General features: G+C 55.3%; 1 protein-coding gene across 1 annotated transcript; it reads right to left on the bottom strand.

Moving 5' to 3' along the window:
* Positions 1-4,196: 4,196 nt before the first annotated feature.
* Positions 4,197-13,864, bottom strand: LOC104543740 (argininosuccinate synthase-like; the record flags this gene model as incomplete). The annotated part of the gene is made up of 6 exons (XM_010188414.1): positions 4,197-4,382; positions 4,884-4,949; positions 6,320-6,476; positions 8,915-9,046; positions 12,833-12,897; positions 13,780-13,864. Coding segments are annotated over 6 exons (560 nt in total), but the record flags the coding sequence as incomplete, so codon positions are not given.
* Between the last annotated feature and the right edge of the window lie 201 nt (positions 13,865-14,065).

Below are 14,065 nucleotides of genomic sequence, written 5' to 3' on the forward strand. Positions count from 1 at the left end.
TCCCCTCCAAATGGAGGTCTCGATTTCCAGCTCCTTGCTCCCACCTCCCACCTCTCACTCCCCGCCAAAGCCAGAGGAGAGGGCAGGAAGGCACCAACGGCTGTGGATCCGGTTACCTGCAGCCAACAAAACCTACCTGTCCCTTTCCCCTGCCCCCATCCAGGGCGGATGAACCAGAAGGACCCCCCTGGCCCTCCCCGAGCATCGCCAGGTCGCTGCCTGCCGCGATCGAGTGACCAGATGGACGGCGGCCTCATGCCGCAGCCGCCTCTGTGGGTCCCTTGTCCCCCTCCAAGCCGGCCGAGCTTTGACGCTCTGTCCCCCCGGGGCAGCCTTTTGTCAGGGGCGTGCAGAAGGGCCCCTGTGTCCCTCTGATCCCCGCCGGCCCCATGGCAGCGCGTCCCCGGCCAGAGCATAAAGCTGGCTTTCAGGGATCTGGCGTTGGGAAACTCCCGGGGAAGAAGCAAGGGAGCTTCTTGTTAAACGGGGAGACAAAGCCACCTTGTTAAGGGGTTTACAAAGGCCACCATCTCCCCCTTGCCTGGGAAGCTCGCGGCCGGCGACTCCCAACCTCACCGGGGGGATGGCTTTCCCTCGGAAAGATGGGAACACTTAATAGTCGTGCCATGCCGCAGCCCTGTGACCCATGAACCCGCTCGGAGCCACATCTCTGGAGGAAATCGGGGACCAAATGCTCATGGTGGGGTCTCCTGTGGTTTTCCTGTGGGTGTGACGCTGGCAGCAGTGTTCCTGCTGGGGGGAACCCCATCCTTGTCACTGCTGGACCATCACCAGCACCCAGCGACCACCAAATTACAAAATGACATGGTTTTGAGTTTCACAGGAAGATTATCTGTCCTGTTCCTCCTTTGGGAGATGTGGGCCAGGGTCCCCTCCCACACTCCCTGCAGGTGGGGAGATGGAGCCCCAGGAGGTGACATGATAGGGACAGAGTCCCACGGGACACAGCCACATGGGACCTCCCTGGTTTTCCACCACTCCTTTTGCTCCCGTGAAGCTGCTGACCCCTTTCTGTACCAAATAAAATAAAGTTCAAACACTCACCTTTTGTGGAAAAAAATCCCTGCTTCCAGCAAGGTCAGTGGGAATTTTGGCACAACCTTCATGGGACCTGATGATGGCTCAGCCTCTGATGGGCCCCCTCAATTTTCCCATCCACATCTTGGGGCTCCTCATGCTGTGGGCCCCATCCAAGCCCCCAGAACACACTGCCCAAACTTGCTCATTGTTCTGGGTTGTTCTTGGCAACCCTCGTGCTAAAATCCACATGCATATTAAACCCTAAACCTAGTAATTACCTCTACCTCCAGAGAAACAGGAAAATTGATTTTGCCATAGTGATGCAGCAGGTTGCGGTAGCTGGCAGTGGCTGGTCAGCTTTTAAAAACCAGGACCCCTTGGGCATGAAGAAAGCCCACTTGGGCATGACAGCCACTGGGCAGGGGAGGGGGAGCCCTGTCCCTGCCAGCAATCCCTAGGCATGGGCAAAACGGGCTCAGCTCCATGTGGTGAGCCTCACTGGGCAGTGAGCACATTGCCAAAAAAGCCAAATTAACAGCAAGGAACATTCCCCCTGCTTTTCCCTGCATCACACGCTTGCCTCTCACCTACGCTTGCAGGGGGCACTCTGAGGGGTCCACATCCCTCCTGGCATCGTCTCCACATCTGCCTCCTCCTCTCCCTGGGGAAACGCCATCCCCAGGCACAGGAGGCTGGAGGACATGTCACCTCCTCTGCTTTGAGAAGAATGTGAGGTGTTGTGGCCTTCATGCTGCATGATGCCCCCATGGTTGCCCGTCCTTCACTGGGAACCCATGGCCACAGCTTTGTGCCCCGTGGGGCCGGGCTGGAGGCAGTTCTCCCTCACCGGGACCAGCAATAAATTGGACTGCTGCAGCTTTAAAGAAGTGTGTCTGCTCCTCGGCTGGCTGCAGGGCTGGTGGCAGCGGGGAGAGCCGGAGGACACCTGCGGAGATCCTGTACAGCTGGGGAAGATTAGCCTTTTCCACTAGACAAGACCCATTACCATGTTCCAATAGACCATCACTTCCGCTAGAAGAGCCTGCAGATGAGATATCGATTGCGGTGACCCCAGACGAGCCCTTCCTTGGAGCCTGGGAGGGCGGCAGAGCAGCCCCATGGCCCAAGGGGGGGGTGCAGCTTCCCAAAGGCATCCCAGGGACCCCCAGGGTGGCAAGAGGCTGCCTTGGAGCAGGCTGGAGCTCGGGCGATGGGATGTACAGAAGAGCTTTGAAGCCCAGCAGTGACCCAGGTCCCTTTCTGGGGTCTCTCCAGGCTCTTCCCGGGGATGAGGAGCCACTCAGACCACAGTCACTGCCCTTACAGCTAGGTGGGTGTTGCAGAAACAAACCTGCCACCTTCAAACCCCAAAATGTTACCCCCAAATACTTCTACTGAGGAGTTACCAGGTGGTTCAATAACTGCTCACACCACCCTGTTTGCCCTCTGCTTTTCTCTCCTGCTGTGACATGAGGCTGGGAGGGGCAGGAGCTGAGTGGGCCAACCTCTGAAATGCCACCCTGAGACACTCTGGGGGTGGGAAGATGCTGGGGTACTGCAAGGGGTCAATGAGGAACCACCAAATCATGCACAACCAGCATTTTTCAAGTGTGGGGTCACAAGAAGCTTCTACTGTGACACTTTTTTTTTGTTTGGTTCCCCCAAAAAGGTCATCAGCTCCTCATTACACCAAGTTCTTTTGAACCCCACTTGGGCAGTGGAGACCTCTGCCATGTCACTGCTGAGGACAGGCAGGGGAGGTAATGCTCGCAGCTTACAAGGATACTTGTTGTCCCATGGGCCAGCACAGCATCCTTCCTCAGCACGCAGGAGGGCAGCAGCTCTGTTCCCCTGTTGCTTGTTGGATGATCCCCCAGGAGAGAGCTCCTGATGAGGTGTCAAGTCCTGTCCCCCACCTGGCAGGGCTGCAGTGGGTGAAACTGGGCTGGCTCAACCCCACGCACCCATGCTAGGGTGGGCTCAGCAACACACCCCCACCAACCCCACCATCAGACCCCGACCTGCAGCTGCGCTTCCAGCACAGCCTTGCTGCTGAAAGCAGTGGGATGTAGGGAATGGGGCGGCCCCGCTCAGCAGCCCCGCTCCTCACACCCCACAGGGGTCGGACAGGCTCCACCAGCCCAGAAAACCATTTCAGTCCCCTTGCCTGACAACCCTCCGCTGCTTTCTCCTCCCAAGATGGTCACTGCCAGTAATAGCAGGGAAAGTCACATCCAAGCTGGGAAAATAACATGTTATTTTCCCAGCTGTGATGTCAGAGCTTGTCATGCTTGCCGGCTCAGCAGTGGGGCAGACAGGGCATGTTTGAATGTCCCCAAGTGGTCACCAGGGCTGGCTGTACCCCCAGGGTCTGCAGAGCCATTCCCCTTTTTGGTGGCAGCTCTGGTTTTGCTCCCCAAATGCACGGGAAAGCGGCACATCCCTGCCACACGGATGGGGCTGCCCAGTGCCAGGCATCGCAGGATGCATCTCTGCTTCCAACCTGGGGACACTCACCATGGGGACATCCCAAACCGGGTCCTTCCCCATCCTCAGTCGTGCAGAGCAGTAGCGCATCCCAGCTGTTTTAATGGGTTAGAAAGTGTTTTTTTCCTTTCCTTCTGCTCCCGCTGTAGTTTTGGAGCAGGTCTCCCTCACTGAGCTGTCCCTGAGCACTGGGAATGGAGGGACCCATGAGACACCCCAGCACGATGGGAGAGAAACCCATTACCCAGCACTCCTCACCTCCCGCAACAACATCAGAGAATATTTCCCCTGTTTTTTCCTTTTTGACAAGCCCCAAGACTGCTCTTAAAACAAAGACAAAAGAGGAAGGCTCAAATCCTCCCAACCCATCCCCATCACCCAGCTCGCCCCTCTGGACCAGCACGGTGTGGGGTGATGCTCCCCGCTCCCCACCTTCACAAGAAAGTACCGCCAAACCCCCCACGTCCTTCAGAAGCACTTAATCCATTACAAATTTCACAAAGCGCGGCTCGGGGAAGCGCTGGGCCAGAAGAGCAAACAAACAAGGCAGGAATAAAGCCCGGCTCTCAATGAGTGGGCCCAGCGCGTGGCTGGGTTTTTATTTCTTTCCCCACTTCTCCTCTGGCCGACCACCTTCTTTTTTTTTAATGATTACATTTCACTTGCCGCCCCGTAACAAAGCCATCACCTCTGCCGTGACTCCGGGGAGACGAGTTACAATTACAAATTACCACCACAATTAGTGCTAGTTCTTAGAGAAATTAGAAAGGGGAGCAGGAGGCTCGCGTGCGATTGATTGCTATTCATCCTGCTTTGCGGTGACCTTGCTCTGGAGATGATGATATTCCTTCAGCCTGGAAACCGGATTAAAAAAAAAATTAATTGTAAATTAACAGTAATAACACACATTTCCTTTCAATTAATTTAAGCGGAATGAGGGGGCGTGAAGAACAGGCGTTTGTTAAGGCCTGTACAGTTTAATTATATTTTTTTTTTTCCTACGAGATAATGTAATTAATTTATCTTAGAAGGGTGGGGGGACATGGCGGATCGGGGAGAACAAAGCAGATAACAGGCAATGGAAAAATTAAGAGCCCATTATGTAAATGCAGCGTGTTTTACAGCCCTGGAGTTGGGGCGGGGGGAGTGTGGCGGGGTCTGAGAAATAAGTAAAATAACGAGGCCGGCTGTGCTGGGGAAGGCTGTAATTAGGCAGAGCTGGTGCTGGGGGGGACTGGTTGCATCCCTATGATCGGTGGGGGCTCGGGGGGAGGCCTCAGTGCACCCCCAGCTCCCAAGATGGGAAGTGGGGGGGCTGGGGGCATATCGCCCGCCACGGGGAGGGTCCCACAGACCTCAGTGAGTTGATGTTGATGAAGCCGGTGGCGTCGGCAGGCTCGTAGTCCCCTTGCACATTCATGCTGTAATGAGAAAAACTCCGTCACTGAGAATTGGGGAGTCCCAGTGGGGCTTGGGGCTTCCTTTTGGGAAGGGAAGGGACACAGGTGAGTCCCTGCCTGCCTCCAGGAAGGGGCACATAGCCTTGGGAGCAGTGGAGCTGCAGGGTCACCGCCATGGCCATCCCCAGGCTCTGCTAGAGACATGGCCCCAGATTTCCCTCTGTTCACCACCACCCTTCATCCCGCACTTGCCATGGAGCAGAGATGCTCGCCCTGACCCAGAGTTGTCCCTGGGTATGGCTGTCCCACAGCAGGCAGGGACATCACCCTGGGCAGGGCAGGGGGATAGAGGACACTCCTGGCACCCCTAGGGTTTGTGGCTGTGACGGCCAATGCCCTGGTATGGCAATGAGAGTATCCCCTTCCCCAAAAGCAGCAGCCACCCACCCAACCCCAACTCCAATGGTTTCCCACATCCCCAAAACACATGGCTCATTTCCCAGAAACCACAAACATTAGAGGAGGAAGAGAGGGAAATAAAGAAAAAAAAAAAAAAAGAGTTTACAATGATTTTACCTCCCCTGACGGGCTACAGAAAAACCTCTGTGCTTTTATTTTTGCTCATTCGAGTGGTTCTGACCTGCTCTATAATTACGTTACTTTCTACCTACTGTGCAGAGGCATTTCCACACAGCTCTGCCTCTCACAGCTTTCTCTCGGGTTCCTGTGACGCCGTCACTCAAAGGCTTTCAAACCAGCGATGTAGAAATCAAAAAGAAAAGGAAAATGGTTGGAGACGCAGGGAGAATAAGTGCCCCTGCTTTTCTCTCCCTCTCTTTTTTTCCTCCATCCCACCCCCCTCCATCGTCCTTTTTTTTTTTCTTCCCTCCTTTTTATTTTTATTTTTTTTATATACTTTATTCATTTAATCTCTCCAAGTGAGACCGTGAAGCATAATGAAGGGTTGGGACGGATTATTAGGAGCTGTTGATTTCGAAGGGGAGGGAAAGGGGGGAAAAAAGCCAGAGAAGAGAAAGAGAGAAGATAATTTGACATTTACTCCGACTGATCTAAACTCATTCGGGTGTATTTATGGCTTATAAAGTGTTTAGAGAGATTGAAAGGGGTTGAGGGAGGGCTGGGGGGGGGAGAGAAAACAACGAGAAGAGAAAAACTGAAGGGAAAAAATAATATTGACTTGAAAACACGGCTCACTCTTTGGCCGGGCACTTGGATGGGAGGACAGCGTCACCAGGGATGAGACAGGATGGATTGGGAGGCAGTGGGATGGGATGGAACAGAGCAGGATGCGACAAGATGATGGGATGGGATGGGATGGGATGCTTGCCACCACCACCACTGCCCGCCCTGGCCCCCCAGACCCTGCTCACCTCACCAGCTCCTCGTTGTAGAGCGACCGTGGGGACTCTCTGCCCAGGATGTAGACCTGGCCCTTGAGGACGGAGAGGCGCACGGTGCCCACCACCGCCTCCTGCGAGCGATCGATGCACTCCCGCACGAACTCACACTCGGGGCTGTGCCAGAAGCCTGCGGGCAGGAGGCAGCGTCAGCAGGGACATGGGGGAGGTCGGGGCATCCCTGGGTGCCCATGGTCCCCCCAGGCTCAGTCCTGGGCAATTTTCAAGGGAAGGGACGTGGTCGCAGGATGAGGAGAGGGAAATGAGGTGCTGGAACACCTGAGCTGAGCTCTGAGGGATGGAGACCCTATCTGTGTCCCTTCCCCTTGGTGGCCCTTGGGTTCCCACCCAGGAGAGGAGCTTGGAACAGGTTGATGGAGGAGAGGTAGCCACTCTCCTTCCAACTCCTCTGGGTGGGAGGCCCTCGTAGAAATTAAAAGCTTTGTTAAGTTCTTATGAAACCGTCACTCAAAAACCAGCATCTTGGGAGGGTCAGAGGGAGACAGACAGATATTGCACCATGGCCCCCCAAAATGCATCCTGTGGGAGCAGCAGTCGACACTGCTGTTCACCGAGGCCACAGTGGGCATGCAGAGGGGCTGTGGCCCTGCAGCCCCCGTGCCTCCTTCTGTCCCTAAGCGGGGTAATTAACCGAGGAGCCCTGGAATAAAGCCTGGGAGATGGAGAGGGAGATAGAGGCAGAGAGAGAAAGAGCCCATTCACTGCCCTCCGGTCATCCCCAGGTTTTATCTCTCCCATCGCCCTCCTGCTCGCACACCGGTGCCCTCTCACCTTTCCCTTCCCAGCTGGGCTCCGGGGCCGAAGCCATTAAAGAAACATCCCCGGCGGGCCTCCGGGGCCGAAGCCATTAAAGAAACAAACAATTTCTTTTGTTGTTCAGCCTCGCCAGCCCCCGAGCGGGGCCGTATCCTGCAGCCTGGTCCCCGAGACCCCTCACCACCAAAACCATCTCCCTGAGCCAGACTCCCCGCCCCTGCCCCACCGCGGCACAGCCGGGGGGTTTGGGGACCCCTTCCCCACAAGCGGCACTGCCATGCAGGCAGGGACCTCAGCTCCGGGCAAAAGGGGCACCCCCCTTTTTGGCAGCCATCCTCCAGGTACAACTCTTCAAACATCAGGATCGAATGTATCCCCTGTTGCACCCCCGTTGAAATAAACCCAAGATGCATTAAAATAATAACCAGCTACTTAAATCCCAGCTCTGACAGCTCCAGGTGCGAGGAAGCAACCTCTCCCCCCCCTCCACTCGCCCCCCACACATTCCCCACTGGAAGCGACCTCCCTTAATGACCTTCCCGCCTCGTCACCGCCATCCTGTCCTAATGACTTCGCGGGCAGGGGGACAATGGCATTTCCGCACCTGGCCGTACCTGCCGGGACGGGAGCTGGCTTCAAAGCCACCCCTCCACAATGGGATCAATGGGGACGGGGGGAAGATAAACACTAATTCCTCTAAAATCAGGGTCTAGTTGCAATAATGAGGTGTTAAAGGAAGGTGAGCTTGAAAGCCTGACCTCCGGCATGGGGACCCACGGGTGCTGTCTGCACCCTTGTTCCTCAGATTTGGGCTTGGCTGCCAGGAAAGCCTAGGACCACACTGAAAATCCCTGGGGATTCGGCATTTGTCAGCCTTCGCCTGGCAGAGGTCGGGAGGGAGAAGCGAAATCCCAATTCCCCGAGTGGCTCTTTTAATCTGGCAGCTTCATGACAAGTGAGTGGTTAGAAATAAACAAACAGGTTTGTGGTGAAGCTAAATTAAATATCAAAATAAAGGCAGTCCAGGACAAAATCTGATAAAAATAGCCAGAGGCAGGAGTGGCATTTAGGGCTAACTCTGCTTCCTTCAACTTAGCACCAGCCACCAAGTCAGGGTTGATCCACGGAGCAGCTGGGAGCCCCTCCCGCAGCCCCTCCTGCAGCCCCCGGCAAAGTCCCAACCCGCAGTGCCCCTGTGTGGGCTGTGCACCACATAGCACGGCCGGGACCCTCTGTCTCCTCCGCAGTACCCTGCACCCAGAGCCACAGCACCTCGAGAGCCCCCTCATGCCACACACCCCCCCGCCAGGCCATGAAGGGAAGCCTCTGGCTTCAAACCATGCTTGTGTGCCCCAGACCCTGAGGTTCGAAGGCAGGCGGAGTGACAGAGGGGGTTGAAGGGGAGAGCTGGGGAAAGGTGATGTGGGAGTGGACACAAAGGGACAGTGAATTACAGCCTGTGCGACATCTGAAGATGTTGGATGGGAAAAAGTGATGGCACCAGGCTGGGAGAGATGCCAAGGGCATCCCCCATGGAAGGCAGCATCCCCTAGTGAAGGCAGGCGTGTTGCCCCATCATCACAAAAACAGGCTGCGGGGTCCAGCTCTGCCCTCAACATGAGCAAACTCATCTTTTCCCTTGTGAGCAACCTCAAAATCCACACCTAAATTTTACCATCCTGAATGCATGTACCAATGGGACCTGCAGCCTCTGGTACCAATGAGAGAGGAGGATCAAGAGGGCTGGGAAGATGCTGCAGTGGCAGGATCAGGCCGAAGGACCCTACGTACCATTGTACACCAGCTCGGAGAATTTCAAGGCGAGACCCTGCTTGATTTTCCGTACTTCTCGGTCCATGGTGAAGGCCTCCATATCTAAATGTGCATGGTATAGGATCGTTCCCGCTGGGGTCTCATAGATACCTAGCCATTTTTCCAGGCAGGGGGAAAAGCAGAAAAAGAGAGAGAAACGAATGAGACCAAAACTGTCAGCAAATGACAAAAAATAATGACTTGGCTGACAGAAGGAGCTGTGGTCGAGCGCATTCAGTCCCAGCTTGCTGTAAAATGCATCTGTCATTATATTCATGCTGGGGCCGAGACAGTCCACTCCGCACCTTGCGGAGAAAATTTCTAGATTCTCCTCTTTGAAGAGGCACTCTGACGAGGCTAAATGACAGGGTTTGGGAACTGATCCCCCCACCGATCCGTGCCCAACGGTCTGCGGCTGAAAACCTGTAATTAACAGAACGACGCGGGGCACAGGCACGGGGAGCGGAGGGTCTGAAATACCCTCCTCTCCCCTCAGCTGGCGAGAAGGAGCCCTGCGTGGCTGCTGCAAGGCAACAAGGCTACCTGGGGGCTGGGAGGGCAACCTCATTTGGGGCTGGCAGGGCCCCTTTCCACCTGCCCTCCCATTGCACAAGGCCTGGGGATGGAGGATGCTTCATTATTTTGGTGATGGGGGCTAACGCTGCAGGCGAGCTGCTGCCTTTGTTGCAGCTGCTTGGGGCTTATTTGCCACATAATGTATTTACTCGGTGTTTAAATATGATAGCGGCCACGCGCTGCTCCGCTCCCGGACGGATGCAGGTGGGAAGCTGGGGTGTAAAATGCTGAACATGTGGTGGCCAGGGCTGCTCCATCAGCTCATCCCCGTCCCCTGCCCACAGGGATGGCCCCCTCCCCATGCCAGACATCTGTGCCATAGCATGGCCACGGGAATGGCAAAAAGCACCCACACATTGGGTTTTGCTGGCACACAAAGAAACCCCAAAGAAAACTGTCTCTACCGAAGGGGTAGTGTCCCCAACCAGCCCTGACCCCGAGAAGGGGTGAGATGAGCCCATGGGGGCTCAAATCCACACTGAGCTCTGTCCACTTGGTGCTCCTGGAGAGTGGCATGGGCTCAAGCGCGTCCCATCCTGGGGTGGCCACAAGTCCCATGGACTCTTCTGAGGCCCCATCTACTCTGGCAGCCCAAACCACTTCCACCAAACCTCATCCCTACCGGGGTCCATGATCTCTGAATCGTACAGGCACAGGATGGGTCCCCATCCCAAAGGAGAGCCACCCCCTCCTCTCAGGCCACCCCAGTGATGTTTCAGCCCAGTCCCTGGGGGCTGGTCATGGGGTGCTCACCAAGCACCCATCCCCATGGGGCTGTGTGAGGAGACAGCCAAGCTAACATCAAAAACCAACCGTCCCCACGGGCAAGGTGGTGGCACAGAGGACTGCTGTATGCCTCCTCCAGTCCCTGACCATGAAGCTAACAATTAATATTCCCTCTCCTTCCCCTTAGGAGCTGTTAAAGCCAATTTGGGCTGACCAAAGGTTTAGGTTCATGTCTTCACCGCCACCTCCTGCCTGCATCCCTGCTCATCCCATTCAACCTGATGCCAGAGGACTGGGGATCGGAGCGTGACAGCCAGGGCGGAGGGGAGGGGAGCTGACAGCCACGCTCCTGGCATCGCCACTGAGGAGACAAGAGACACCTTCAAAGTGACACTAGCAGTGTCTCCAAGTGTCTATTTTCATCTCCCCGTGTTTACAGGAAAAAGACAGAGGTGTCAGCACTGCAGCCTGGTGAAGCTTCAATCACCCCATAATTACTGCTGGGGAAGGGGGGGACCAGAGCAGGGAGTGGGGGACACGAGGGGGGGGGAGCAGCCAAGGAGACAGCTGCCACTGCTTAAAATTTTCTAATTTGCAACCTTGGCTGTCAGTTCACCTCCATCCAAGCAATTTTGCTGTGCTGAGTGCGAGCTGTCACTCCCAGCGGCATCCGCAGGATGGGATGGGATGCGGTGGCTTCCCGAGGGGAAGAGGAGGATGATGCTGCCCACGGGAAGATGCTGCCCAAATTGGTATCAATGGTCCAAGGCTAAGGCTGAGCATAGGTTCATCGCAGGGAAAGGGTTTTCCGCTTTCCTCCTCCATCTGCTCAGCACATGGAGAGGAGGAAAAGGGAAAAGGAAGGAGGAAAAGCCCCAGGCGAACGCAACGCTCGGCTCTTTTGGCAGCGGCCGTCCCCTTCTTTTCGCTTCCTCCCCACTGATTTCATTTACTTCACTTAATTAGCCCCCCTTCAGAGTTAAAAAGATAATTCGATAATGAGGACGTGAAAAGGCGGGAGAGGCAGGGCCGGGCTCCCACTCACAGCCAAGAGCCCCCGGCCGAGCCGTGGCCCCCTCAGCCGGCTGCAGCGCCGCTTCCCGACACCCCATAATTACCCATCCTCCTCCCACTAAAACAAATACGGCAAAATCGAGTTAATAGGGCTTAAAAGGCTGGCACAGGCACACTCAGCTTGCCCATCGCCCATTAGGCCTTAACGAAGTTCAATTACGAGCTTAGTAAAAATCAATGCAAATGAATTTTTCTCTTCCCCGACTCCCCAGGTCCAGGAGGTGAGGAAGAGGAGGCACCTGGCAGGAGCCTTTGCTGCCACCTCCACAGCCATGGAGGGCTCTTGCTGTGCCCCTGGCTGCCCGTGACTTAGTTTCCCCAGGGTAGAAGGGGTCCCTGTGCTGCCCAGAGGAGAGCCCTGAGCCAGCGGGGTCACCACACACCACTGGGATTTAATGGATCATCTGCTGCCGCCTGTGACCGCAGCTCCCATCTCCTGCCCCACTGACCCTAACCCCATCTGGGGTCCCAAATGCTCTGGTGGGGCCACCCCGAGCTGCCCTGCACCCCAAAACCGCTGGGGGAGACAGGTACCGACAACACCCTCCTGCTCCGGCCCCCTCCCATCTCTCGGAGCAGATTTTTAGGAGATTTCTGTGAATCCCAAGGAGCAAACCCAGTGGGAGGATCCTGTCCAAAGCAAGGGGGAAAAGCCATTGCCAAGGGTGCGTCCCCAAGGCGTGTGCACCCCCGCTGTCCCCAGAAAGCTCGGTCCTCCCGCGTCTGCCGGCGCATGAACGCAGCAGTGATCGCCTGGCGATGTCACACCGGAGACAGACATGACAGTTAAATGGGGTTTAGAGAAATTATTAAATGCTGGAAGGGTCACTAGAGCATGTCAGTGGCTCTTAAAGAAAATAAAATAGATTTTGACAAATTACTCAGCATCCTGGATGCAAATGCGCTGGTGTGTGTGGTTTGTGGTTGAGGGTTTTTTTCTTTCTCCTTTCAGTTTTAATTCGATTATTCAAACCCAGATCGAATTATCTGGGGTTTTGTTTCTTGTCTTTCATGGCTGATACTCTTGGTGCCCTATGGTGGGGAGGGAGGCAGCAGGCTGGGTCTTACCAAAATATTTGCTGATACCCTGCACGAAGGGCAAGTTTAAAGAAAGGGAACGTCAAATTAGGTATTAATGAGGTTTAAAACAAAAGAGCAGGGGCAAGGAGATGGGAAATGATTATGAGCCCTCTTGTGACTTAGTTCTGCACAGGGCAGCTCCCTGCCTTCTGAGGTTTCCAATGAAGCTGATCCTAATGGATGATCAATACTAAGAGTCACAGCCTCAAAAACACATAGATAATCTAAGAATTGGCTTTAAAAAAAGTTGACTTGCATCAGCCCCCCTGCATTTTGTACAGGGAAATCCCAGCCAAATCTGATGGGAAGGGAGCAGCTGAGAGCTGCCAGCACAGCCTGAACCAGCGCATTCCGGCAATGATGAGCATCCACCACATCCCACCAAGGTCTTCCCTTTTTTTGGCAGTTTTTAGGGCAGGGATGGCACCGCTGGTCACTCACCTCTGGACTTCATCCCAACAAAGCGGTTCTCCACAATATCAATGCGCCCAACACCGTGCTTGCCCCTGCGGAGGAGAAGGGAGGTCACAGCAGCCCTAGCCACACAGCAGCACTGGTGGCCATTGGTAGTGACCCCCAGATGGGACAGGTGGCAAGGAAATGGGTTTTCTCCCCTTTTCCCTTTCTCTTTGCTGTGCCACCAGCCTCTCCATCCTGACTTGCTGCTGGGGCTGGCAGCTATGGCATTTGGGCCACTGGAAAAGAAACTGGGCAAGGTCCAGGCCACAGCTGTATTCCCCATGGCCGAAGTCATTTTAAAACCGCTTAATTAACATCTAAAAAGAGAACTACATGGAAAAGTTCATTCCCATTCAGTGCCGGCAGAGATAAAGGCAGAGGCACAAAGGAGGATGCTGGGGACTGGGTGGCACAGGAGGAGTGTGTGCCCTCGTGGGTGCTGCTGTATTTTTGGGCAAGCCCTTGAGGATGGCTCACCCCAGTGGCAGCAGAAACCAGCCATGAGGTGGCACAGGACAGAAAACCCCAAAGATTTGTGTCCCTTGGATAGGCAGGATGAGGCGATGCCCCCCAGGACGCAGGAGCTGGGGTCCAGGCCTGAGCTGGAACAAAGGATGCCCTGCAGGCAAGGGGTATCCAGGGCCTGGGGCACACGATAAATGCTTAGGGGATTCGTAAGACTCATGCATGGGGAGCATAAACCTTAAATCCTCCCATGCTCCTGGCATTGGTGCCCAACTCTGCTTGTTGGCATGGATGGCACAACAGGGTCCCAGCTGGGACCCACCTGGGACCACCCCATCCTCCCAGTGCTGACCACCATCCCATGGCTCATGGGAATGTGTCTGCTGCAAGCATCCCACTCCCACCCCACCCTGGGGACCCTGCCCTGGTCCCTGGGGACAGCGTGGGGACAGTGTGGCACTCACGCGATGTCGTTCAGGTACATGAAGAGCTCCAGGGCTGAGCAATGAGTGGCTCTGTCCCCGGCATTGGTGACCTTCACGGGGACACCTGCAGAGGCGGGGAGGGAGGACGGGCAGGATCAGCTGGTGTCAGAATTCCCTCCCCCCCCAAACATCACCCCCCAGGCGTTAAATAGATGTGACAGATATGAACTCTAAATAACTTCTTAAAAAGGCATATCCAAGCTGGTGCGGGGGGGAGGCGAGGGGGACCCACCTCGGGAGAGAAGCGAAATAAATAAATAAAAAA

Source organism: Mesitornis unicolor, unplaced genomic scaffold, assembly GCF_000695765.1.
Source record: "Mesitornis unicolor isolate BGI_N332 unplaced genomic scaffold, ASM69576v1 scaffold29567, whole genome shotgun sequence".
Classification (NCBI taxonomy): Eukaryota; Metazoa; Chordata; class Aves; order Mesitornithiformes; family Mesitornithidae; genus Mesitornis; species Mesitornis unicolor.